Here is a 24,500-nt window from a genome sequence, read left to right as displayed (position 1 = left end):
AGCCTAAAATGGCGTCAGACTTCTTCCAAGCTGTGAAACCTTTCTTGTGTCATTGTGCTTTTTCTAGGAAATAGACCGACTGCTAGGGTGCTGCCTTTGATAAAACATGTGGAAGCCAGAAGAGTCTGCTTCCAGTAGCGACGAAAGCTTTGAGGAAGAAGTTTCCGTGAGGAATTCAGGAAACTTTGAGGCAGGCGCTGGTGCATGTAAACTCAAGTCGGTGTTTGAAAATATTTTTGCCGATATTCAAGCCAGTATTCCCACCTTAGAATTGGAAAATTCCTCGGAGGTAAATTAGAAGTAAATTCAATGTAAAAATAGCTCTTTGTCTTGGAAAATTAAAGAAAAAATTCCAGGTCTTGATATGTAAGGTGAAACAAAAAATTGAAAAAAATTATCGTTCGTTGCTTAGGCAACATTAAACAAGCTTACTAGCGGCAAAACAGTAGAGACAGAATGGTACTTTTTTACGGTTAGGGCATCAAAAATGTCAATGATTCCATAGACTATCAGGATTTTTTGTTGGTAATAAGTCGTGCAATGATACGCTAACTGTAAATCCTCCCCAATGTGCGTCATATTCTTGTTCTCTTGATAATTACTTCACTAGACAAGGCGGGCCCAGATTTCTCACCCGTTGTGGGAGGAACTCTAAAATGTAACTCGAGGGACTGATCTCTTGAGGAATTCCTCCATGAAGAAATAACTTTGAGAATTGTAATCGTCTTTCTCTCTAAGGGTTAATTTGCAGATTGTGAGCAATTATCACTCATAGAAATCGGAGGGAATAATCTTACTGAATAAGTATAAATCACCAAATAATTCAAAACCTAGCAATAAGAGAGATTCATGTTTTTGTTTTATTTTGTTTACAACCACACATTGTTTGGCTACTCATTAAACTCACTAAATATCAAGGAATAGATGGTGAGAAGCTTAGCCAATAAGATTGCAGCATTGTGATAGATCACCACTAGATTTATACTTTCTCTAAACTTAAATAATTATTTTATCTCTCAGATAGTATGTGCACTTTTATTAGTCAATTTAGTATTCCACAGTAAGGCTCCTTAAATTTTAAAGTTTGTTTACATTGAAATCTACCCCTCTAGAACCCAGAGATGTAATAAAGATCATACTAACATTGTTTATAAGTTTCAGAACCTCATAGGTTTTTTTTTTTTTGGGGGGGGGGGGGGGGGGAAAAAAAGGTATTGTGCAACTAATTGTCTGTCTTACTCAGTAAGAGGTACATGCCACATACATAGAATGATTCACTTTGTTAGTGCTATTTAACCTAATTCATAAGTTGCATTTTTATTCAAGGAGAGTGATGATGATGATGAAGAACCCCTTTTGTACACAAGAGAAGCACGACCTTTGTCACCAAGTATTTCTTTCAAAACAAACTTCCCCAGTGGTAAGGTTGATCATGCTACTGATCCAGCAAGTCCATCAGACAGTGGACTGTTCCTTGTCAGCCCTGAAGGGCAAATGTCAAATGCCTCATCACCCTCAGATGGTGACCAGGTTTGTTGTTTGACAACAATGATTTATGATAAAACAAAAATTTTAGAAATCACAATGATAACAATTTTGGCTATCATTCCTGGCCTGAAACGCTGGCAGAAGTTGTGAGAGTCAACATAAATGCCTTTCAAATGTTTGACTTTTGGTGTTGTTGTTGTTTCCTTTCTTCAGATCAGATTTCTCTTTCTCTCCCTCCATTTTGCTTACACGAGGCAGACAGATCTTTTGGCGTTGTCATTGAATGTGTGGCAGCTATACATATTACAGGAAGTTGATAGTTGTAGAGAGTTTCTAAAGCTGATGCTTCAAATGTTTTCCCTTTCTCATGGGCTCTGATGAAGGGCTAATGCTTGAAATGTAGCTTAAGTTCAAAAACTCTCTATTGGGGTCAATTTACATTTATCAAGTTAAACACAGTTGATAAAACCAAATTACTTTGCAATACCCTTTAACCCCCCCCCCCCCCCAAGTAATGCAGCACCACAGTTTCTTTGGAAACTTACCCCCTTTTAGATATTGCTGGCCCATATTAAAGTAACTTAACCTTTGGTGTCTCTTTCAGGATAGTATTGAATTTCTGAGCAGTTCTCCAGCACTTCTTCCTTCTACTCTTCCAAACAAGTCATTCTCATCAAGCTCTACTCAAACAACAACAGACACTGATGATGGAAATCCAAATGAGCAGAAATCAATGCTGTAACATCATCTAGAAGCAGAAGCAGAAGCAGAAGCAGAAGCACTGGAACTGATCCAATTGATCCAAGCCATGAATATAACCAGGAGACAGTTGAACTAAGTTTTGACCTCCTAGAGCACTTGAATCTTAGTGATTACCTTGAGCGCACCAATGAAGTTACTGTGCCTCCACTGTTTCCATCTACTCTCAGTGACAGTGACTTCAGTGACAATGCTGATAATAGCACAGACCTCATGGACGAGTTGATTAAACTGAGTAAAAAGCAGCAGAATGATGCTGCACCAATACCTTTAAGTCCCATTGATCATCATCCAAAGGGCCCAGCATGGAGAGAGAAAAATACAGTGCATAGTGTTGGAGTAATGAGTAGCCCACCTGTGACATCTAAAGGAGTCACTGCTTCTTTAGATTCTTCTGTTTCACGTGGATCTAAAACCACAGTGTTCTTAGATTTAAGAAAACAGGAGGAAAAAGCTCCACCTCAGGTCAGTCTGCTTATGTCATAAATTTGTGACACTTTCCTTCTGTTGCACTGGCCTGTGAAAGCAAACTAAGATTTTATTTTTGGGTTAGTGCATGTTGTACAATGCTGATGATGCTGATTCTTAGGATCATTGTGTGAGATTTTGGCTAGTTCCATGAGAAAATTTAACTTATTGCAATTTCTTAGAACTTAGGTTTTTGAGCAATCAATCGGCATCACCTTCAACAAACCCCAATAGCAATTTCAAACACCAGTTGGACATTAAACCAATTATTACCGATACAGACCTGGAGCTTTGTATTTATACTTGTGCTATGACTTCCATATAACCACAATATCAACCACAAGTGAAATTATAGAATTTATGATCAAAGGGAATTTCATTTAACACTTTTGCATCCAATATCATTAAACTCGTGCTAAAATAATTTTTTTTCAGAGGAATCAAGCATTGCCTGCATCAATATGCAGAATACTTGGAATCAGCAATGACAGGCAGTCAGAGTAAGTGGATGCCCAAAACTTTAATCAATTGTTTTTTTGTGTGTTGAATTTAAGAGTTCTAAAGACCTCATCTGTTTTTTCTGTGATGGTACTTAATTTAAAGCCTCCTTTTGTAATGAAAAAGAAAACTGAGTAACTGCCTCCTCCGGAAAACAGCATTTGTTTCTGAGATGAGCATCATCGTTCCTCTCCTTGATATTAACCTCTTATCTTCCCTAGATGTCATTCATAATTCTCTCTTCCTGTTACTGTACGTTTCCGTGTAAATTAGTGAGACAAAGTTGGCAAATAAGTTTTGCTGTTTGCATCACCTGTTTTCTGGAAAATGGTTTTAATGGAAAGAGAGGTGAAATGTTAAATTTAAAGGAAGAGGGGAAAAGAAGTTTCCTTCTTAAATACACACTGAGATGACCCATGGCAGGGCTCAAGTCCACGCCTTTCTATCTAGCATGCCTGTCATTAGACCAGGAAATTTTCCACTTCAATTTAGAACTGTAGTGTAACATTAACCTCTGTGCTTTAAGTTCATCTAGTAGCTCAGATGAAGATGACGACCATCAATCATGGCAGAATCAGAGACGAAAAGCTAAAGAGGCTTCCCTGTCGTGTTCAAGACAGAACAATGGTAATTTTGTTCAGAAGAAACCACCAGAGAGGCTGAAAATTGCTTTGGACGAAATTAAACCTGGGCAGAGCGACAGGGATGACATGTCAAACGAAAAAGTCACAGACGAACCAATTTCACAGCAAGTGAATTGTAGTGAGAAACGAAGTGGACAGACAGCGATAAAGCGTGGTACATTAATCACCATGCAAGATGAAAAGCTAGATTTGATTAACAAAGCTGACATGTCTACAGGTCAAAGAACATACACAGTCAAGCATGCTTTAGGAGCTGCGTCTCAAGTAGATACAGACAGACTTGTAAATGATGGCGTCTTTACAGGAGACGACACAACACCAGAAAAAGACTATAATTTATCATCACCTGAGGAGAGAGACAGTGCTATTTTGAGTGAGATGTCTTCTCCAATCAAGAGAGATCTTTTGCAGAGTATCCAAAACGAGGTAAAAAAGGATTTAAGCTCAGCCGTGGGTACCGAGATGAAGAAAAACAACGTGAAACACAAGCAAGTGTTGACTGACGAAGAGAGAGCTAGAAGACAAAGACTTCATAAGAGTTTACAAAATTTGAAACCACAGCTGTCTTCTCACAAGCATCACCCTGTCGCTCCTTGTACACCAGTGCTCTTTCATGAGGTAACTTGTCATCTTGAAGGAGTCACATAACCGTGTTTTCAGTCATGCTTTAGAAAATTCTGTATTTTTCATTATTTTAAGATGTGTACTCTTTCCTTTCAGGAAGCCTCTTACGAAAACCATTTGCAGAGTCTACCAAACGTTGATGCAGATGCATCATATCTCCTGCTGACTGCCAAGCTTTCAAGCTGTGGTGAGCTGAGTGTTATTCGCCAGGGAGTGAGAGGAGCTGTCAGCTCGGATACACACTGCTTCTCACACCTAATAGCTTGGCTTGCGTGTTTGGTTAGTCCCGTTGTGAACACTACAGACTATGCCGAGATCTGCGGAGCACCATTCTATGTTGTTAGCTTGCAGCAAAGTTGGCACGAGGGACAGCTGAAGGTTGATGTCGGTATTATAAGTCGAACTGAGAATGGAGATTTTTTAAGTGCGCAGCACGCAAACGGGAAACTTAAAATGAAAGCGAACAATTCTTTTAGGCACGCAGTAAGTAAGTTCCTCTCCACAAATACGCTTCAAAGTGTGTACAATCGCCTGTTGGAGCACACGCCCTGTTTGCCTCAACATCTGAAAGAGACGCAAATGAGCAAGAAGAATTTATCAACATCGTTGACTGTAAATCCTGATCCTGAGACCATGTGGCGTGTGTTTGGAGCCAAACCTGGCTTCTTTTGGCAGACCATGGAGATGGACGATGCACCTGTAGACGACAAAACTGGTGAGAGATTGTTTCAAGGACCAGAAATACACAATGCATTTATGCTTATGCACTCTGCTGTGTTCCGCCAGCCCTTTTGCTTGCTCGATGTGCTGATTCGCGCTCGCTGCAATGCTCTGGACATTGCTGGTATCAGATTGGTGTACCCACAGAACGAAGTGCTTGAGGAGAAACCAGGTAGGTGATAGTGTTTTACTGCAGCATATTAGCGTTTTGTCCCAACTTTCCCACAATTTTGAACGTCTTACCGTGATCAAAAGTCACGTATTCCTTAACCCATCACCATGCACTCAAACCAGTTATATAGTTCGCAACCCTCTCATAACATAAACCTTTGTGTGTTTTTTATTGTTATCATTTTTTGATAAGCTTGTTTCGGTGTGGTTTAAAGGTTTGGATCTTTTCCATAGGCTTTATTCGAAGTAAGCAGTGACACTATAAATTGGCGCTATTGTTACCATAGTTCACCGGTGTAACAAAATCCGTTTTGCTACCAACAACGATTGATTTCTTGCTTAGAAAGACATTCTCTTTTATTCTTACGCGTCTTTTTTTGTTTTGTTTTGTTTTGGTTTTTTTGTTTGTTTGTTTTTTCTTTGGACTCTTTGTCGCAGCGCATGGATTTCACCTCCCAAACGACTTATTACAGGATGGAGTTTATACCAGTTCCCAAATGCTCGTTCTGGTTCTCGCATTACGTGGGCCCCATGCTATCTTAAAGTGGCAAGACGAGGTGGGGCCTGTAGATGCCAAATTAGCTCAACGAACAGACCCCAACTCATTACGAGCCGTGTACAATGGGGGGGCTAAGGAAGACCATCTATTTTGGTGCCCACGAAGTACACAAGGTGTTGTTACAGAACTATCCCGTTGGTTTGGCGGCCGTGTCCCGGATAGTGGTGTGATCAACATTGGTTGTAGAGAACGTTTTGTCACATATGACGAGAAACCTAAAGATTCCTCCTCCGGAAGAGCTCAAAATCACAACAGCCAGTTGTTGACGAGCTCACTTCACGGAACCTTCAGACCGCCGCCTTATTTCCTTACAGCCTCCACCGAAACCAGCATATTCCTATTCGTGTCACCAGCACTGCCTGTAAAATACCTCGGGAACGTCTTAAGCGCTTGCTTTGAGACTGGTTTTTGTACTCAAGGCATTAAACGCATTCATTTGAATGCAATGCGTCTCAGCGGGCTTGGACTCTCTCCGGAACAGCTCTCCTTGTTCTGTCGTGAGCGTGATAATCAGTCCTTAACACCAGTAGCTTCCACAGTGCTGTTACTCAGAAGGGAAAATGCATTACACCACTCACTGTCTGTGATTGAATCAATCGTTGTCTCTGTATCGCATTCCGACGTGTCTCAATCGTGTTTTTTAGCCGTTCCTTACAGTGATTCTTTGCTTAAGCAGCTTGGCGGACCTTTTTCTGTCACCCCTGATCCTGCAGCTTATCCCGTGGATCTGCTGAGGCACGCTTTTCATTCCAATCCCGAACTAGAGCAGGTTTGTGTCGTGACTCTATGGAAAGAGAAAGCTACTGTCTCAGCAGGGAAGATTCTGAGCGAGCTTCTGCTCATTAAAGAACCACAGGAAGGGTCAAATCTTAGCTGCGGTTTTGAACTCTTAGGGCTTAAGCTTCTCACTTCGTTGTCCATGCAGCACGCTAAGGAGTTTACGCCGTGTAAAATCGGAGACACAATGTGGAAGAAAAGTCTCAAGATTCTGACATCCAGTCCTGCTTTAGTTCTAGCCCTCAGAGGTGTTAACGCATTTGTGCGGCTAAGGCGCTTTCTGGATTCTTATTCAGATTTGTCAAAGCAAAAACTTGCCAACGACAGCGCCCCCCTGGACGTACTCATGTCATGCACACCCGAACTTGCCTGTAGACAGCTATCAGTGATCTTCTTTGACAGGGAGCTCTTTTCTGATCAGTCCGCGCGGCGAAATCTTCACCTTCTTCCCCCTCCTCGTCGGGTAATCAACGGTCTCTGCAGCGGAAGTAGTGAGTCGTTAAACGAGGCGGACACGCGGGATTCTTCTGCCGAAAGGAAGGCAAGGAGCAGACGAGTGGGTCTCGGTAAGTCTCCTGGGAAAACGTCTCTTAGCAGTGTGGAGACTTTGTGCTACGCCGACACGTCTGTCGTTCAGAGTTTGCTAGAAAAGCCCTGCGTCATACCTACAGTGTGTGTGTTGAAGCCTCGAACTGCAAGTAAACACCTTGGTAAGGTGTTAAAGAGATTGGGTCAAGAAGGGTTCTCTGTGATTGCCTTGAAAATGATATCTCTTTCATCTAAAGACGTTTCCACACTAATGACTGAGAAGGTAAGGTCAACAAGACTGAGCTCGGTAAAGAAATAAAAAAGATTTTCGTCTTGTCACGAACGTGGGACAAAGATAAAATTCTTGGTCCCCATGAGGAATCGAACCTCAGATCTTCGGACTCCGCGCTCCGAAGCTCTACCACTAAGCCACAGAGACTCTACGGTGAGCGAGGTCTATTACGAAGTTCATATGACACGCGTCCTGCATACTGCTAGGATCAGAAATGTCGGTAGTGTCATGTTTGTAAATAGAATAAGAGAGATGGTAAGTTTAGAGCTCGGTAAAGAAATAGAGAAGGATGTTTCTCGTCTTGTCACGAGCGTGGAACAAAGAAAAAATTTCTAGTCCCCATGAGGTTCGATTCCTCGTGGGGTTCGTTTGCAGCACCAAACGGACCATAGTCCCCTTTACTTAAATGTGCTCTAGACTTGTCATAATCTGTTTTGTTTTCTCCTACGCTCGAACGAACGTGAGGGCAAAGAAAGCGAATGATTGACGGCGCCGAGCTAGGATTACAAAAAAATTTGCCCGACACACCTGTCTCGTCAATTTTTCTCGTCTCAATCTCTTCTCGCCTACAGCACTCGCTCCATATCCAGGAAAAGACCAACTGTTTGTAATCTTACTGCTTTCTTCCTGTTTATACTGAGTGCAAACTTATCGTATCACTTTTAAAATCTATCGCATGATTTCAGGAAGAACTAGAACGTCACATAAGTCACATGACTTCCGGTCTTTCGGTGGTGCTATGTCTTCACCGTGAGAACGCTGTCGGGCGCCTTCTTGACGTACTCGGTCCCAGTGATGCTCGTGCTGCAAAGAAACAGTCTCAGTTCTATTTGAGGGGTTCGTTTGGTGAGGATTCGATTAAAAATGGCTTTTACGGTAAGGTCTTAAAAAACTAGGCAAGTCTTTGGTATACTGTGTTCATCAATTAATTTACTTTCCTCGAGAGATCATCAGCTCATGGTCTCTTGTTGTACTTTGTGCTGTGTTGTAATTAGTTGTGCTGTCTTTCCGCCTCTTTGTGGAAAAAACGTGGTTTGTTTTCTCTCCCTGCCAGTGAAAGGTTGATATTCACGGTTCAATTAGGCCAGACATAGCGAAATGTAATATCGGAAACATTCTTGCTTCGGAAGACCATCCTATACTCGAAGCAACTTCGGAGATATCTGCAAGATTTTAACCTTTCAAGTGAGTGTCTGTTGTTTGTGAGGTTGAAGTAAAGGAACTGGCCTCGCTAATTTATTAATCGTGTGCCGTAGGATCTGAAACGTACGAGAAGGCGATCAGAGATATCAAGATTCTGTTTCCTGAAGGTGTTTGTTGTTCCCCCTCCGTTGACCTCAAGGCTGAGGAGGTATGTTCTTTCCTAAAGTAAACCATGGCCTTTAGGGATTACAAAACTCTGCTATACCCCCTGTTCGAGCAGAAACAGAAGTCATACACCTCGAGTGCATGATGGGTAAATTCACCCCTTCGATCCGTATTGTTTCAAAAAAGTTAAAATTTTACGAAGGGTACTTTTCATGATATTGTAGTTTTTGATACCTGAGGTTTTCCTTAACTTAACGTGAACAGGGCTGATTGAAACAATTCCTAGGACTCTTAATCTTTCTCCAAGTTTCTTTGTATCTAGCTAGAACAAATGCCTGACTCTTTTACGCTTCCCTACATGTGTTAAAGGGTGTAGTCTGTAAACGAGACTAACTCTTAATCTAAATCGAGTTCAACGTGCAAACCGTGAGACCACGACGTTGCACGCGCCAATTTTACTACCCTTGGACTTCTTCTTTTAGATTCCATGTCTAGCTCTAGATGAAGTTTTCAGCGTGACGGCCAATAGATCGCTCGTGAAACTCTCTACAGAAGAGCAGAGTAAGGTGGAAACCAGCCCGGGCATGACCCTCCTGCCGAGTTCTTTACTGGAGATCAACTGCTTGCTGTTATTGCCACAGCTGTTGGTTAGCCGTGCTCAGACAGGACGGCGGGGTAACATCAGTTACGCTGAGGTCATAGAGGCCTTGTTGACTGCAGGGTTTCACTTCATCGGGCTTCGTATGGTGCTCCTAGGAGTGGTTGAAGCAGCGGATTGTGCTAAGTTGTACAGTGGTTGCCTTCCCGAGGATTGGAAACCTCATCATTTAGTAGGAATTTTCGTCATTCTTGATAATTCTTATCTTTTTTATGTCAACTTTTTTTAATTTTGTCCGTGCCCTCGGTTTGGATCATGTGCATGGTTTATGTTTGCGCATCATATTATCTTTTTATCCCAGGGCATTTTAACCTTAACCCTAACTTGCCATCCTGCTTTTCGCCTTTTGAAATTTGAATTTGCTGTAAATCCCTTGTTTTTCAATATTTCCTTCAGTTAGGACTTCAAACTGTATGACTATCTTAGCGATTGATTGGACTGAATTATTGGCTCTGATGTACAGCAGTATAACACTGTAAATGTTTTTCAAGAATTGGCGTTCCATGAATTTTCATCCATCTCCTCAAATCCTTATTGGGATATTGATGTTTGGGTGGATAGAAATTTAATATTAAGGATGGTTAAAATAAGTAGAATTCCGAAATCTAAAGAGTATATCAAACGTAGACTTGAAGACTGATAGTTTGTTGTACAGTCTACAATGTTGAAGTGACAGGAAGTTTTTGCATACCGAATTGAGTGTATAGGAAATGGCTTGCTGCCATGCCCCTAAAAATGTCGGTAATTGTTGTGCCCTCGCTTGCTCAAACGAAAAAATAGAGATGAGTGCTTTTAAGTTATGATACGTGTTCACTTTGTGTTTCAATGATTAGGCAATACTGAAGCTTACGTTTTACAGGCTGGTCAACTCTCCAAGTCACCCTGTCTTGTCATGGCTGTCTTGCGTGACGGTGCTGTCACCTGTTACGACTCTTTGTGTGACAGGTAGGCATGTCTTCTTGATGTCGATAAGTAAGAAAATAACACAAACAAGTCTATTTTCAAGACATTTTTTTTTCATTAAAACTCTCAAATCCTCTTGTCTATTCCTCATACATAATCTTTGGGCAATTTGAGAGAATTCGAAATTACTTTTTTGGTTTCTTCATTCCCAAAACTTTCAAACAAAAATTTGAATCGATTTTTTTACAGAATATTTTTCTCTTAAATCAATTTGATGGCTTGACCAGTGGAGGCGTCTTGCCCACCAGTTACCCAAGGGCAGACTATCATATTGTTTGGTGTCAACTGTTTTGTGCATTTCCCACTTCTCATTTAAGTGCACCCGTCAAGAAAATGGTGTTCGTGGTATTCATTAGCGAAGAAAACCTGTCAAAGGCAAAAAACAGGAAAAACTGGGAAGTCCTCTTGTGACGTCTTCTCCGGTGTCAAACTTCGCCTCGGCGAAGTTTTTCCTCGACAATGTTCCTACATGTCAATTTGTCGGGATGTATTTGTAGTTTGTAAAGTCAGGTCAGGTGTAAATAAATTGACTCTGAGATCGCTTGTAGAGAGACATTAACGGCAAAATTTGTCACATTTCATTTTCCAAGCTAACTTAGTAATTCTTAAAATACTTCACCTTGATATTATTTAGTTTAAGTGTCACTATAGTGTTCGGATCTACTTTACGTACACAAAGACAAATAGGAAGATCATAACATCATGATCTTATGATCTTTTTCCGCGTTTTTCGTTCTTCAGTTTAGTGGAACTAACATGCAGGTATCACGACAATCTTACTTTTTCAACTCTAACATTCTTCTGTTGTCACTCCTAGCTCTCCGAAACTGAAATCGTTGTACGCAAATTCCGGAAAGTTCATGTTGGCAGGGAAGACGTTGAAAGAGGTTTGTTTTTAGAGAATTTCAAGAATGTACCACAATTTACCAACTCCCTCATAATCACTTTACCATTTTGTGTACAGAGATGGATTTATGCCACGAAGTAGCTTTGGGTTTGACTGAACTCTTTTAGATACATTACGCCATTTCATGTATTTCTGGGAGAGTTATTACTTCTGTCATTCATGTTTGCGATCGAAATATAGATGTTTCGTCTTCCTCTCTGACGTATGTTAAGGCCGGGTGATTTTAAACTCTACCTCTAGATTGCATGGAAAAATTATCCCAAAGATACGACATGAAACGCAGGAAAGATCAGGATCGTGATCGTTAAAAATGCAAAGTTCTTGCAAGAAAAAAAAAAAAAAAATATATATATATATAAGTGAAAGAATCAAAGAGGACGCATCGATTCTCTGTTCAGAACAGAGAATCGATGCGTCCTCTTTGATTCTTTCACTTATATATACTCAGCTTTGCTACCACAGCATTGAGCACTTTATGCCAAGGTAGACTCTACCCCCACATTTATACGTGTATATATATATATATATATATATATGTATGTATAAAATGAAAACTAAATGTGTATTGGGTATGGCGTGACAAATGAAAGTGTATCTGTCCATCTGTTTAATTCCTCTAACCACTAGGGGGCTTCGTTGCAATATTTCGTTTTAATTTCAGTTACGACGTGCGAAAATACCTTCAACTTGAGAGAGACTTTGGTAGGATAAAAAAAAAAAAAAACAATTAGACGCTGACATAAACCAAGAAGGAAAAAGAACGGCTTGGAAAGGAAAAGATTAGAGACGATTTCAAATGACGAACTGAACAATTTAAATCAAATCTTATGTTTCACAAACGTTTTTCTTTCTTCGAAGACTAGAACCACTGGGCGCTTGTTTTAGAAGGGAAATCAGTCTTAGCTATCGTAGACCTCTCGAGTTATGTTTCTCGTAGGATGATTAACTCTAAGACATAATCTATGGTTCTTTGTATTTTTATGTTTACAGGCTAAGCGCCTGGTGGAATGTTTCTTTGATCATCTGATTCCCAACAGAAAAGCCCGGATAGAGCTGGACGCATCCTAATCTCCTGCTTTTTACAGACTGGGTCAAGGGAAATTGTACAGATTACTACGAACGGATGACTTCGGTGGGAAAATTGATGCTAACTCGGACAATTTTTCTGTATATTAGAGAACAATAGATGAAGACGTAGCCTAAAAATATTGTCCGGATATCTACACTTTTACCTTGTGTTTCTTTTGAAATGAAGCCCATTTGGAAACAGTGGAAGTCGGGTGTTGATCAAATTAGAATTACTGTTCCTTTATATAAGAGGTTTGTAAAAGACTTCCGGTTAATTGTGGAGCGGATTCGTTGCATGAAGTCCTTGATGTTAACTCTGAAACTGAACTTCTTTTGCCTTTTGTTTTTTCTCTAAATGTAATTTTTTTATGGCTACGTGTTGTGAAGTAAGGCGTTAGTTTCCTCGCCAAAGTAAACAACCGCTCGCCCACCGACTTTTTCCGTACAGAGAAACAGGCAAAACATGTTGATGTTTCATTCACATTACGTGAATGCGTGTTCTCTTTGCTGTATGTCTCAGCTCTCTCTGTATCCAAACATCTTCTTCTTCAGCCTATTGTTTGCCTTTAGTGTGTACAATTCCTATGTGACGAGGCGGATTTTGGCTATGTTTGACGTGAGTCTGGTGTCTCCAACTTTAGATCATTCAAATGCCTATACGCTCTTGACTTGTACTTGAGCAAAGTTTGAAAAGTGTCTCCTGTTCTTTTGTGAGTAGATAATTTACTTTTTACCACAGTGACGAAGATACATTCTTGCGGTTTTCTTCTATCTTCTACGGGTCAGTTGGTTTCCAGGCGTCTGTTGAAGAATTAAGGAACTGCAGTGTGCCCACGACCCTCAATTAAATTATTTAAAATCACGCTTGTTCTCAAAGAGGAAATTTATTTATCATTGTGCGTGTGAAACCGTTTCAAAAGTTTACGTGGATTAGACTTAACTTTTGATAAGTTAAATTATTAAATTCATGCTTTTGCTACTTGAAGCGGACAGCGTTAAATTGATTACCCTTTTTATACCTGACCATTTGTACATTTGACGTAATTGTAAAAACACTGAAATAAATACCTAAAACGGGTAAGTTTATGACGTCTTTCTTTCGTAGTCTGAACTATTCTCTGGAAAAATTATTGTTACAAGCGCAAGTGATAGTGAATTATTGTTCTGTACTTACGTGTTTGTCCAGAATAAAAATATTGCTTGGTGCCATTTAAATATAAAAGACATTCCTTTTTATGTTCTATTCTGAGATATTTTTGGTAAGTATTTTGAACATCAGTGGAACGTTTTGAAATCCATAGCTTAATCGTTTGTCTCGCAATGTATAACCGTGACGATAAGCGATCAATATATCAGCTAGCCTTGCTTTACATTAAAGACAAACTATTATATTTTTTATTTATCTACTTAACCACGATGAAAAACAACTGACCATTTTTTTTTATAACAATCTATAATCTACATTGAAGGCTCTTAAAAACGGCTGCGGTGATTTTTCTAGAACGTGATTAGTGTTGTGACCTTTCAGCGACATGGGAACACGGGGCAATGAAGCAGGGAAATTTTTATAGTCGCTAAGATTACTTTCATTTTTGATCCGACTTTAGATGCGTTGCCAAGAATTTAGACCTGCTTTTGCGAGATAAATAAGTGGTGTTAGCAATATCATGTTGAGGCTTATTTGTCCATAGATAATTCCTCGCCGCATTTCCAAAAATAGGCATAAACTTTATCTCGAATATATATGAGAACGATAGCGGTAAAACGCACTAGGAAGTCTCAAGATAAACAACATAGGCAAGCCGAAAAGTTTTTCAAGCCTCCATGACCGAAAGGTGACCATGAAACGGGGTAACCAGTTAGAGAGAGTGCTTCTTGGCGTTTAGGATAACCACAGGTACTTAAATAACAATTTACGCTGTCAATATCCTCAAACAGCTTTTTAAAGCAGTTTTACCGATTCGCGGTATCGATCATTTGGGAGTGAAGTGTCGTTTTGCGTGGGCTGCGCGATCGGTCGCGCGAGGAGTGTCCGAAGCGATCAGCTTACCGGCAAACACGCCCGCCCATAATGGTGTTGACTGCATTACCCATATTCGAGAAAGTACGTGTGAAAATAATTGCATCCGACACTCCCTCGATAACCTTGAGAATTTAGATTGTACGGCAATCTCTGTTTCCTTTCATTGGTGCCTTAAGCACTCTTAAAGTATTAGAGTTGACTAGGAAGCCGTGAGAGAGAGTTGATCATTCTGCAAACCGGTAAAACAACGCTGTATTCAGGATTGTAAAGAATTTTAAAACGATCCATTTATCCGATCAGAAATTTGAAATCCGAATTCAGTACAGGTAAGTTGGGCCGATATGTTTATGAATTAGAGGGTAAGTGATGGGGTATATCTTCGCTTTCGAAGTAAGACTGATTTGTTTCATGACGATCACATTATTCAGATCGCCCGCCCGGGGGACTTTTTAAATTACCGCCCTGAAGATGGAGGTCCAGGCCGGTGTCGCAGGCTTGGACGACCTCAGTTGTTGATAGAAAGACACGCCGACAGGAAATTTATTCCTCTAATTTTTCCAAAAAATTCTTTCTGAAGAGAGTGAAACTTACAGGTCAGGAACTTCAAGTGTTTATATCGCTTGATTGATATTACACATAGGTGATAACATTTTGCAGGATTTTTAACCGAGAGGTGATTATTTTTTCGTTTGATAGGTAATCAGGAAACAGAATCCAGTATCCTGGAACTGTTTCACTTTTGAAAGGAAGCACGCAGCTGTACAGACGGCTACGTCATCACGCAAAGAAAGAAGGCGTATATATTTAGAAGTTTGCTGTATCCGGCTGGAATCAGACACGGTCACAGAGGATCAGCTTTCATAGATTATTCCATCAATTTGCGTAGGAATTGATTATTGAAATCAGCGACAGTGGATAGGGGTGGAAGCTTGACCGTATGACAAATTTTATGTTTACGACCTAGTGAAGAGCATCTGGAAGAGCAGTAGTAAGATAAATATTTGAAATAAACGTTAGATTAGGAAAATTATCACACTTACAAAACTATCACCCGTCATGATTGGCTGTATGATGGCGTCACGTGACCAAAGACATCGTCGAACACGGAAATTGTCGAGCAACTGGCTCAAAATGGCTGCTCCTCCTAGTCGTGGAACACGGTTTTTTAGTCGAATACAAGATGCCCTCACTCATGCTGTGACTCCACGTTTGCAGATCGACAGAAAAACTATCGAGAAGACGTGGAAACTGATGGACAAAGTGGTGAAACATTGTCAAAACCAACGGCTGTCGTTGAAGAATAGCCCCCCTTACATCTTAGATATTTTGCCCGATACCTACCAACATTTGAAGTTGATTATCTCGAAATACGAGGATAGGATGCACATTTTGAACGACTGTGAGTATTTTAGGATTTACATAGAAAACCTCATCAAGCAATCGAAGCTGGCCATCAAGCTTTTCAAAGATGGAAAAGAAAAAATGTACGACGAAAACTCCACGTATCGACGCAGCTTGACCAAGCTGAGTTTAGTTTTCAGTCACATGCTGGCCGAGGTGAAGGCAATATTTCCTCAAGGAACTTATATAGGAGACGGCTTCAGGATCACAAAATACGATGCAGCCGAATTCTGGAGAAAGAATTTTGGGATTGGGTAAGTCTGATGTTAAGTTAATTTTCTTGGGCTTCATGTATTGTTTTGATAAACGAAAGTGATCAATGGTCGCTACATACACAACCATGACAGCTCGTTTTCAAAATCTTGTTCTTCGCTTTTGTTAATCTCCCTTCGCGCGGGTGGCCAGGCCACTATTTGCTTCGTTTCCAAAATGTGTCGTCAAATTTTATAACATATCACAAGGGAAAAAATAACTTCTTGACGTTTATTAATTAATTGCGTGCTTCCCCCGACTTTTAATTTAAAGATCTTGCATTATATCACCTTTAATTCCTCACTCTAAAATCACGAAAAGACCGCGTTTTCCTTTCGATGGCGTCCTTTGAGCTTTCCAAGAAGGCTATACAAGAAACCCAAAACATCCTTAATTTTTTTCCCTTTCCAAGTAAATTTAGAACTTAATTGTCCATTGGAAACTGTGTTTACAAATACAAAGAAAACCATCATAATTTTCGTCATATATTCATGGTGAAACACGTAAAGATCTGACTTAAATTGCGATGTTAGATGCATTTCAGACGAGCTGAAACTTTTAAATATCGTATCATCTTGTCTATGTTACTTGAAAAATATCCAATCTATTTGTTTGGTTATGCATCACTGCTATCATAGACCTAAGAATATTATTCCTAAACTTAATTTGCTGTACTCTACCCGGTGCGTTTTTAGTTCTCGTACTCAAATTTTCTCTCGGCTCTGATTGAGAACAAATAGCTGAACATTTAAGTAGCGAAGCGAATGAAATTGTAAGTGGTGTTTATATTTTATTTCCTTCTCTAATTGAAAAGAGATCAAGGAAATTTTATTTTCTCCTTTGCTGAAGGAAAGCTGTATGTTGCAAGAAAAAACCCGGACCAACTGTTTATGAATTTCAATAAGTCTTAAGTTGCAATACGTGATGTGGCTCAGAATTTGTTAATTCATAGTTATTATGGCCTTTGAAAGGTAATGTACCCAGATATAGCCTGTATGATTCTGTGGTTTCACAGGAAAAGCCTCTACTATGATGTAGAAAGAGAAACAACAATTTTCTTTTTAAAGGAAACTAGAACATATGCACGTAACAATTAGGTTTTGAGAAGTGACTGTCAGATCTTAAAAGTGATTTTGAGGTCAATGGATCAATAGATAACCTGCATATGATTTTTGGGAAATATAGCTTTTAAGTCTTGAGTAGATCATATGTATATAGGCTTTAAAAAGTAGATAACACTAAGTGTGTGTTTTGGAGTTTATGTTCTGCCCTGACATGGGAATGAAAAACATGTTTTTGATTACCGGTTATCTCACAGCTAGTTATTCTGAAATGTTGTGTTATCCTCCAAGAATTACTAGACATGCATTCCTATATTAAGAATTTAAATAGCTCTTCCGGGAAGTAATGTGACAATGAAATGTCTAACTAAACGTAGAATTTTGTTGAGTTTTTTCATGGCCAACAAGCTGTTCTCACATTGTCTTTATGGTTTAGTCTTGATGCATAATTCAATAGAATTTATGTTCAATGAGGTGAACAAATAAGCATCATTGATGATATTTTGAAATTGAGCTTGAGTGGTAATCTATCTGTGCAAGGAATATGCCTTTTTCTTGATTCTACTTCACTAGACAAGCGTTTATATTTTGACACCAAAATGTACCTAGTGCACTCAACTGAATAACTTGTTATCACCACCAGGAACATCAAAACAGACTGCAAAATATCACTCAACACAGACTAAGTGTGTGAGGCTTTTAACTAAGATATTCCCTAAGGAGAGGCAAATTTTTTTGTGCAAAAAACATAATGGAATATTGTTGAGAGTAACCTTAACATCCAAGTATTGATGAGGGGTATGACAGCTACAATCTCCAACTTCGAGAGCAGACCAAGATTTTTAGTGAATTTTTTGTGAAAGGTAATGGATTTTATTACTCTTCATTCTCTTCAGGAAAACAACGGTTTCATGGAAGCAATTTCGTCAAACTCTCCAAACAGTACACCATATCAGCTCAGGTTTGGAAGCAATGGCCTTAAAGTCAACAATAGATCTGACATGTAATGACCACATCTCCATATTTGAATACGATGTCTTTACAAGATTGTTTCAGCCATGGTCGCATCTGCTTCAGAACTGGAATCTCCTTGCCGTGACACACCCTGGTTACTGTGCTTTTATGACTTATGATGAAGTGAAGGCAAGATTGTGTAAACACATGGATAAACCTGGAAGGTTTGTTTTATTCCAATCAAGGGTTAATATTGTATCAAAGCAGTCTATTGAAACTTTGAATTTTTGCCACCAAAAGCATCATTGATGAAAACTTAAAGAAAACAGTCTTAGTGTACCAATGGGTATTACAATGTTTAAACTGGTAAGTGAATGGGTTAATTACGTCATTTGACTGAAAACTAGACCATTCTATACCTGAAGAAAGTTTTTACCTGGGAGTCAATAAATAAAGGGAAAGTTTTGTTACAGAATAAGAAATTAATTTGCACACTGATAAGACTAGATAAGAGGACACTCAAGGGTCTTCATTTTATAGGGAATGGATGGTATCTTTGGGCAAATATCCATCAAAGAAAACAATTTAAAAGTTGGTGTAGAGCTGTATTGTGCAACTGATTCATTTACCACTTGCATCTTTTTTCTGTTGTTGTTGTTCCAGCCTGTAATTTGACTTGTGATTTCTTTTTCTACAGTTACATTTTCAGGTTAAGTTGTACAAGACTGGGTCAGTGGGCCATAGGATATGTTACACCTGAGCATACAATTCTTCAAACCATTCCTCAGAACAAGTCACTCTGTCAGGCACTTATTGATGGAGCTAGAGAGGGCTAGTAAGTGCTCCTGAATTCTCACCTAGAAGAACTTAAGATGTTTAAACTTCAACCTTTCAAAAAAAAAATCCAGACCTGATATCTGAAGTCTCTCATTTGCAATCAATTTTAATCTTCTATCAGCACAAATTTTTTCCTAGCATTTTGGGTATGATTTGATCATTTCAATTCTTAACAATTGCTAGCTCTTCAGTATCTGTTGGCAGTCATAAGTTCTTTATGATATTGGAAATTCCTAATTTTCAAGTCTAATCATCAACACAAGGAAATCCCTTTTATATTAAAATCTATTTCCATTGGCAGTATATTTCTTTGAGATTTTGATCACAAAGATTGTGTAGAAATTAAAGTAACAGTTAAAGAGTTAACATTTCAAACTTAACTTTTCTTTTTTTTTGTATTTTCCTTAGCTACCTTTACCCCGATGGAAATTCAGAAAACCCTGATGTTAGCCATCATCTCATCACCCCTCCTGATGAGCACATCACTGTCACTGAAGAGCAATATGAGTTGTACTGTGAGATGGGATCCACCTTTCAGCTTTGCAAGATCTGTGCGGAGAATAATAAAGATGTGCGCTTGGAGCCCTGTGGTCATTTGATGTGTCACATGTGCTTAGACCAGTGGCAAGAAACTGGGGGGGAAGGGTGTCCATTTTGCCGTTCTGAAATCAAAGATATGCAGGCCATTGTTGTGGATCCATTTGTACCACATCTTGAGGAGGAGACAATGGCAGTAAGAGCAGCAGAGAACCAAGAGAATCACTTGGATGGGGAAGACGATGAAATCATGGAGGTTTGAGATTTATAAAATGCATAATTAACCCTGTGCACCCTAACATCAGTACACAAGTTTTCCCTAAATTGCTAAATACATTTTCTATGGTATGTGTTAGGAAAATTTGCCTAAAAATTGAGAGCTTCTTGAGTTTGTGAACATTTCTTTTTATTCTCATGACCTTGATGTTTGTTTCAAGGGGTGATACAGTTGGGAGAAATTAGATGCAAATAACTTAAATTAAATTATAAACATTTATATCGCGCAAATTCCATGTGAATATGTTCAAATGTGCGTTACAAACAAATATGAAAGAGCAAATTAACATAACATGATAAGAATCCCAACTGGCAGGAGGCGAACTAGTTGGCTATTTACAAAGCGTGCAGGAGTTGAGTTCGGGGCCACCGAAGACAAATCCATCTAGTGGCAGGAAGGAGGATCTGAACCCGGGGCCTCCGGCTTGCAAGTCCAGCGCCCTAACCACTAGGCCACGCTCGCCTCCTTCGCCTCTGTACACGGTTTAATTATTGCAAAAGAGATTGTCACTTTTACCCTCCTGTTCTCCACTTGAGAGATCCTCTTTGCCTACTTGACTACTTTTCTGTGTGACTCTTTATCACTCTGACAAAGGGCTAATGCCCAAAATGTCAGCCATTAAACTCTTTATGGTGGCTAATTTACATTTTCAACTCAGTTGTTAATACTAAATTACCTGTTATACTCTTCCACTGATGCAGCACCACAGTTTTTTTAGAAATTTACCCCCTCTATTCATTTATCTTTTTGTCTGTTACTTACCTACTGAATCTATTTCAAAAGCTAACCCTGAGTGGTAATATTTTTTCTTTCCTCAGGATCCTAGTCAGTGGGTTTCCACAATTGATTCTAGACCTCATGGTACTCAACAAGGAAGATATCCCCATTTACAGCAGGAGAACACTGAGCAGTCTCGGTCATCTGAAGATGCCCCTCCGCCCTTGCCCCAGCGGCGAAACCTCCAGTTCAACTCACAGTCACCTACCTCTCCAACCCTTGTAGTCACCCATGTGTCACCATTTGCTTCTCCTGGGACATCTTCAAGGTCATCACCTTTAAGTTCTCCATGGAACTCTCCAAGGAACTCACCACGTGCATCTCCTAATGTGTCACCCCACAACTCTCCTCATGTTTCTCCATGTGGCTCACCACATAACTCTCCTTCACTGTTAAGAAAAGTACCACCACCACCGCCACCATCAACCTTAGATGAGGACAGTCCTCCTGCAGTACCAGAGAGGAGGTATAAACACAGAGGGACCAATGTGGAAAATAAAGAGAATAAACCAGGAACTAAGACATCTAAGCATGAAAGCAACAGAAGGGATACATTGGGATATGCAGACATAGCTGCTGCAAATGTCACACATGACTCATTTGGTCAAAACCAGAATAAAACAAATTATGCTCAGCTAACTTACCCTCATCCTGATGCAGCTGAGTCTACTGACAGGGAAAGAAGCAGACCAGGAGAAGCCACGATGGCTGAAATTTGTGCAAATGAAGAGGCAACTTCATATGATTTTCCTCTGCCCATAATAGCTGAAAGAGAACGTTCACGGGGTGAGAAATCTAACAAAGAGAATGGTTTAAGGGACAATACCACTGACCTTCAATCAGTTGCAGATCCTTTTGCTGAAGACCCATTTGAATCGAATGGTAAATCAAAAAATGCCCCGTTCGATGATGATTTTGTAAAAGGCCCTTTGGTTGTAGCATTGCCACCAACACGTTCACAAAGCTATAATTCTGGGATGCCACGTAAAACCCATGCTCATAGCGACAAAAATACTCTACCTTCAAGGGTGTTCACCAAGGCAAGATCCACTGATGATGTGCTTGAGGATCCCACTTATTCAAATGTTCGTCGAGACCATGGCAGACATCCTGGTCAAACCAATGACTTTGAGAGCAACGGAAATCCCACTTCAAACAGTCACCATGATAGAACTTTACGCCCAGCCCTGCTTACACGAAACAGCTGGGCTGGAGCAGAAGCAAAAAATTTCAGCAATCCAACATATGGTTCCCAGGGTTTAGATCCAAATAAGTTAGAAGGGAAGGGAGAACACAGACCAACACGATCCAGATTGCCAGATGAAGATCCAAACCTTGATGCTATGCAGTTTTATGAAGAGGATTTTACAATTCTGCAGGCACAGGGCTACAGTCGTGAGGAGATCACTAGAGCCCTTATTGTAGCTGATAACAACTTTGCTTTGGCAAGGAAGATTCTCCGTGAGTTCTCTCAAGGGACAAGAAAGCTATGAACTTTTGGTTACAGTTGAATAGTAATGTAATATGTTGAGAAAGTTGGAATTAATTGGAGTTTTTCCCCTTGTAGAGTTGCTAAAGAAAGGAGAGTTTTGTTGAATTTTGATACCATAGCCACATAATGAACTATCAAGTAGTTTTTTATTTTTTAGTTTTTCAGGTTTTAATTTTAAGTTTTTAGTTGTTTAGTTTTTCAAGTAACTAAAGTTTTTAAGGTAATTAATCTAAACCTTTGAAATGTGCACCACAAGAATTAATTCCCACAGAGGAAATTTTTTGACATCTGTGCAGTTTCCCTAATTTGAAATTCTTTATAACCCAGCCTGACAAATCAGTGAAAATCTTGATCAGTCAATTTAAATTGACCCCAGTTTATCTATTGAAAAAAATTGTGACATTTAACATGATAACCTTTTCATTATTTTTTATGGACTTCTAATTTTGATCGGTTGCTTTCCAATGATATTCTTCCATAATACAACATCTCAACAAGTTAGGTTAGAAAATGCAATCAGCAATATATATGAGACAGTAGACAGCACCAATAGGGACAAATGTAAAGTGACTTGTTACTTGGCTGACTAAGAAAGCAGGCAAGGTCATGTTAGTCTTTTGCTTTGACTGGCTCTTGAAGCGGGTGAGATTGGCTTGTGTTACACACTCCGGATTGTCCATTTTTTCCCCCTCTGTGAATTGCTTACATGTTTTTTCTCAAAGAGATTATTTTGTATAATCTTTTTGCCAGGTTATAAACTGACCAAGCTTGTTCCTCAAGTTGGCTAAGCTGTAAAAGGGTTTTAAAAATATTTCCCAAAATCAAATTTTCTTGAACTCATGTTTGGTCGTGGTGCATCTGAACTTGTAACTATTACCTGGTTATAGATTGTTGGCAACACAACATCAATTTACAAATACAGGTTGATTTTTTTAATTTATTCATTTCATGATTAATTAATGACTTGATCAGTCAGACCTGGTGGTAGGTTAATCATAGTAGGGAATGACAGTAATTGTTTAGCTTATGAAGCAGTAATTACCCAGTTTTCTCAAGTCATAATCAATCAACTCTCATCAACCCTTAAACTCCCAAAACTTAAGTTGGAATCCCACCATATGTTTCCTTCTGGATAAGTGAAGAGAATTCACTGTTTTATCAAACACCTTGCTGATGTGTTTTTCAATTCTCACCACATATTTGCTGGATAATGTATAGATGTAGTAAAGAGAAGTTATATATCTATTAACTTTGGGAGTTGAAGGGTAAATAAAGCTTTCAGTTACTCGCTAACTTTTTGGTCAGGAGAAAAAATTGCTGTCAGAATTTTGCTGGTGGTCCTAACAAGATTAAAGGTCCTTTTTCAAAACTTATTTGGTACATGTTATGTGTTCAGAAAAGAGAGTGGTAATCAGCAATTAATGGAAAATGAATATTCCTTTATTTCCACATTGGGGAATAATTTTTTTTTTTTTTTTTTTTTTTTTTTTTCATCTCACTTCTTTGTCATTTCTATTCAGGTTGTAGAGCTATAAAGGGAAACTTTGTTGTCAGCCTGTGGCTTGTTGTGTCTTTGTTAAAGCTTTGTTGGGGTGTTAACGTAAATGTGATACTCTATAGTTTTAAGTCCTATTTACAATTCCCTATGGGAAAAGTTAATTGTCAATTTTATAATTACCAATGCAACAATTCAGGGTTTAAGGATGAATCATTGAATGATTTTGCAAAATTGAATGTAAAAAGACAAGCCTGGTCAGGTAATGGCAGTTTTTTACTGCCAAAGTATTTGTAAAAGTGAACAGAATTCAGACCTGTAAATAAAGCAACACAAGAAAAAAAAGCTTGGAAACAATCAAGCTTGTAAAGATTATTACATTTTTAGAATTATCCAAATTTCTAGACTTAAAAAAGAGCGACAAATAAGTAAACATAAGGGTATTAGTCTAGAATATGGTAATTAAATAAACATTTTTTGGGGGAAGTAATTTTTTTTGGGTCAATAATTCTCTTTTTTTATCATAGAATTGAATTTAGAAACTGATTTCTTATTTATTCTCCTTCCTGAAAATTTTTCATTGTGTTAAGCAGCACTTTAAGACAAATACTTTGTTGCCATAGAAAAATGTTTTTTTCTTTTTGAAATAAATCAATTATGACTATATCTTGTTAGCTTTGATCTTCCTGAATCAAACCTCCAAGCAAAAGATATTAAAAATAATTCCAAAAACCACGGTTCAAAATAGTCACCTTGAGGAGATCAAAACTCGTCATAACGAAATGTGTATTATTGAAAACCTGCAGAGACAAACTCAAAGATGTGATACAAAGATTTACATACAATACATAGTTGTTCTGAGAAGTGTAGGGAATTACATAATCATTGCTAATCTGTCCAGAGCCAATTTGGTCTGCGACAATTTTTTACTTGGAAGGTGACACTCAGAAGAAAATTACAGT

General features: G+C 39.0%; 2 protein-coding genes across 3 annotated transcripts; both read left to right on the top strand.

Annotated features, from left to right (window-relative positions):
• Position 1: 1 nt before the first annotated feature.
• Positions 2 to 13,513, top strand: LOC131783555 (dynein axonemal assembly factor 8-like). The gene is made up of 14 exons (XM_066168721.1): positions 2 to 289; positions 1,327 to 1,530; positions 2,093 to 2,226; positions 2,259 to 2,712; positions 3,151 to 3,215; positions 3,740 to 4,475; positions 4,578 to 5,373; positions 5,811 to 7,519; positions 8,215 to 8,404; positions 8,785 to 8,879; positions 9,319 to 9,666; positions 10,354 to 10,439; positions 11,275 to 11,344; positions 12,355 to 13,513. Exons 1-14 carry the CDS (start codon positions 107 to 109, stop codon positions 12,430 to 12,432), a joined length of 5,148 nt encoding a protein of 1,715 aa, XP_066024818.1. The 5' UTR covers positions 2 to 106; the 3' UTR covers positions 12,433 to 13,513.
• Positions 13,514 to 14,210: 697 nt separating this feature from the next.
• On the top strand, positions 14,211 to 24,202 carry LOC131783591 (E3 ubiquitin-protein ligase CBL-B-B-like). Of its 2 annotated transcripts, none has more exons than XM_059100358.2 (6): positions 14,211 to 14,329; positions 15,152 to 16,110; positions 18,066 to 18,347; positions 18,821 to 18,958; positions 19,369 to 19,753; positions 20,593 to 24,202. In XM_059100358.2, the coding sequence occupies exons 2-6, from the start codon at positions 15,512 to 15,514 to the stop codon at positions 22,042 to 22,044; spliced, it is 2,856 nt and encodes a 951-aa protein (XP_058956341.2). In that variant the 5' UTR covers positions 14,211 to 14,329; positions 15,152 to 15,511; the 3' UTR covers positions 22,045 to 24,202. The 2 variants fall into 2 exon arrangements, with proteins under 2 accessions (XP_058956341.2, XP_058956340.2); XM_059100357.2 differs by lacking the exon at positions 14,211 to 14,329 and adding an exon at positions 14,599 to 14,781.
• Positions 24,203 to 24,500: the final 298 nt, after the last annotated feature.

Source organism: Pocillopora verrucosa, chromosome 6 (genome assembly GCF_036669915.1).
Source record: "Pocillopora verrucosa isolate sample1 chromosome 6, ASM3666991v2, whole genome shotgun sequence".
In the NCBI taxonomy this organism is placed as follows: domain Eukaryota; kingdom Metazoa; phylum Cnidaria; class Anthozoa; order Scleractinia; family Pocilloporidae; genus Pocillopora; species Pocillopora verrucosa.
The sequence above is the reverse complement of the archived record's forward strand: the minus strand, read 5'-3'. Positions and strand labels throughout refer to the sequence as shown.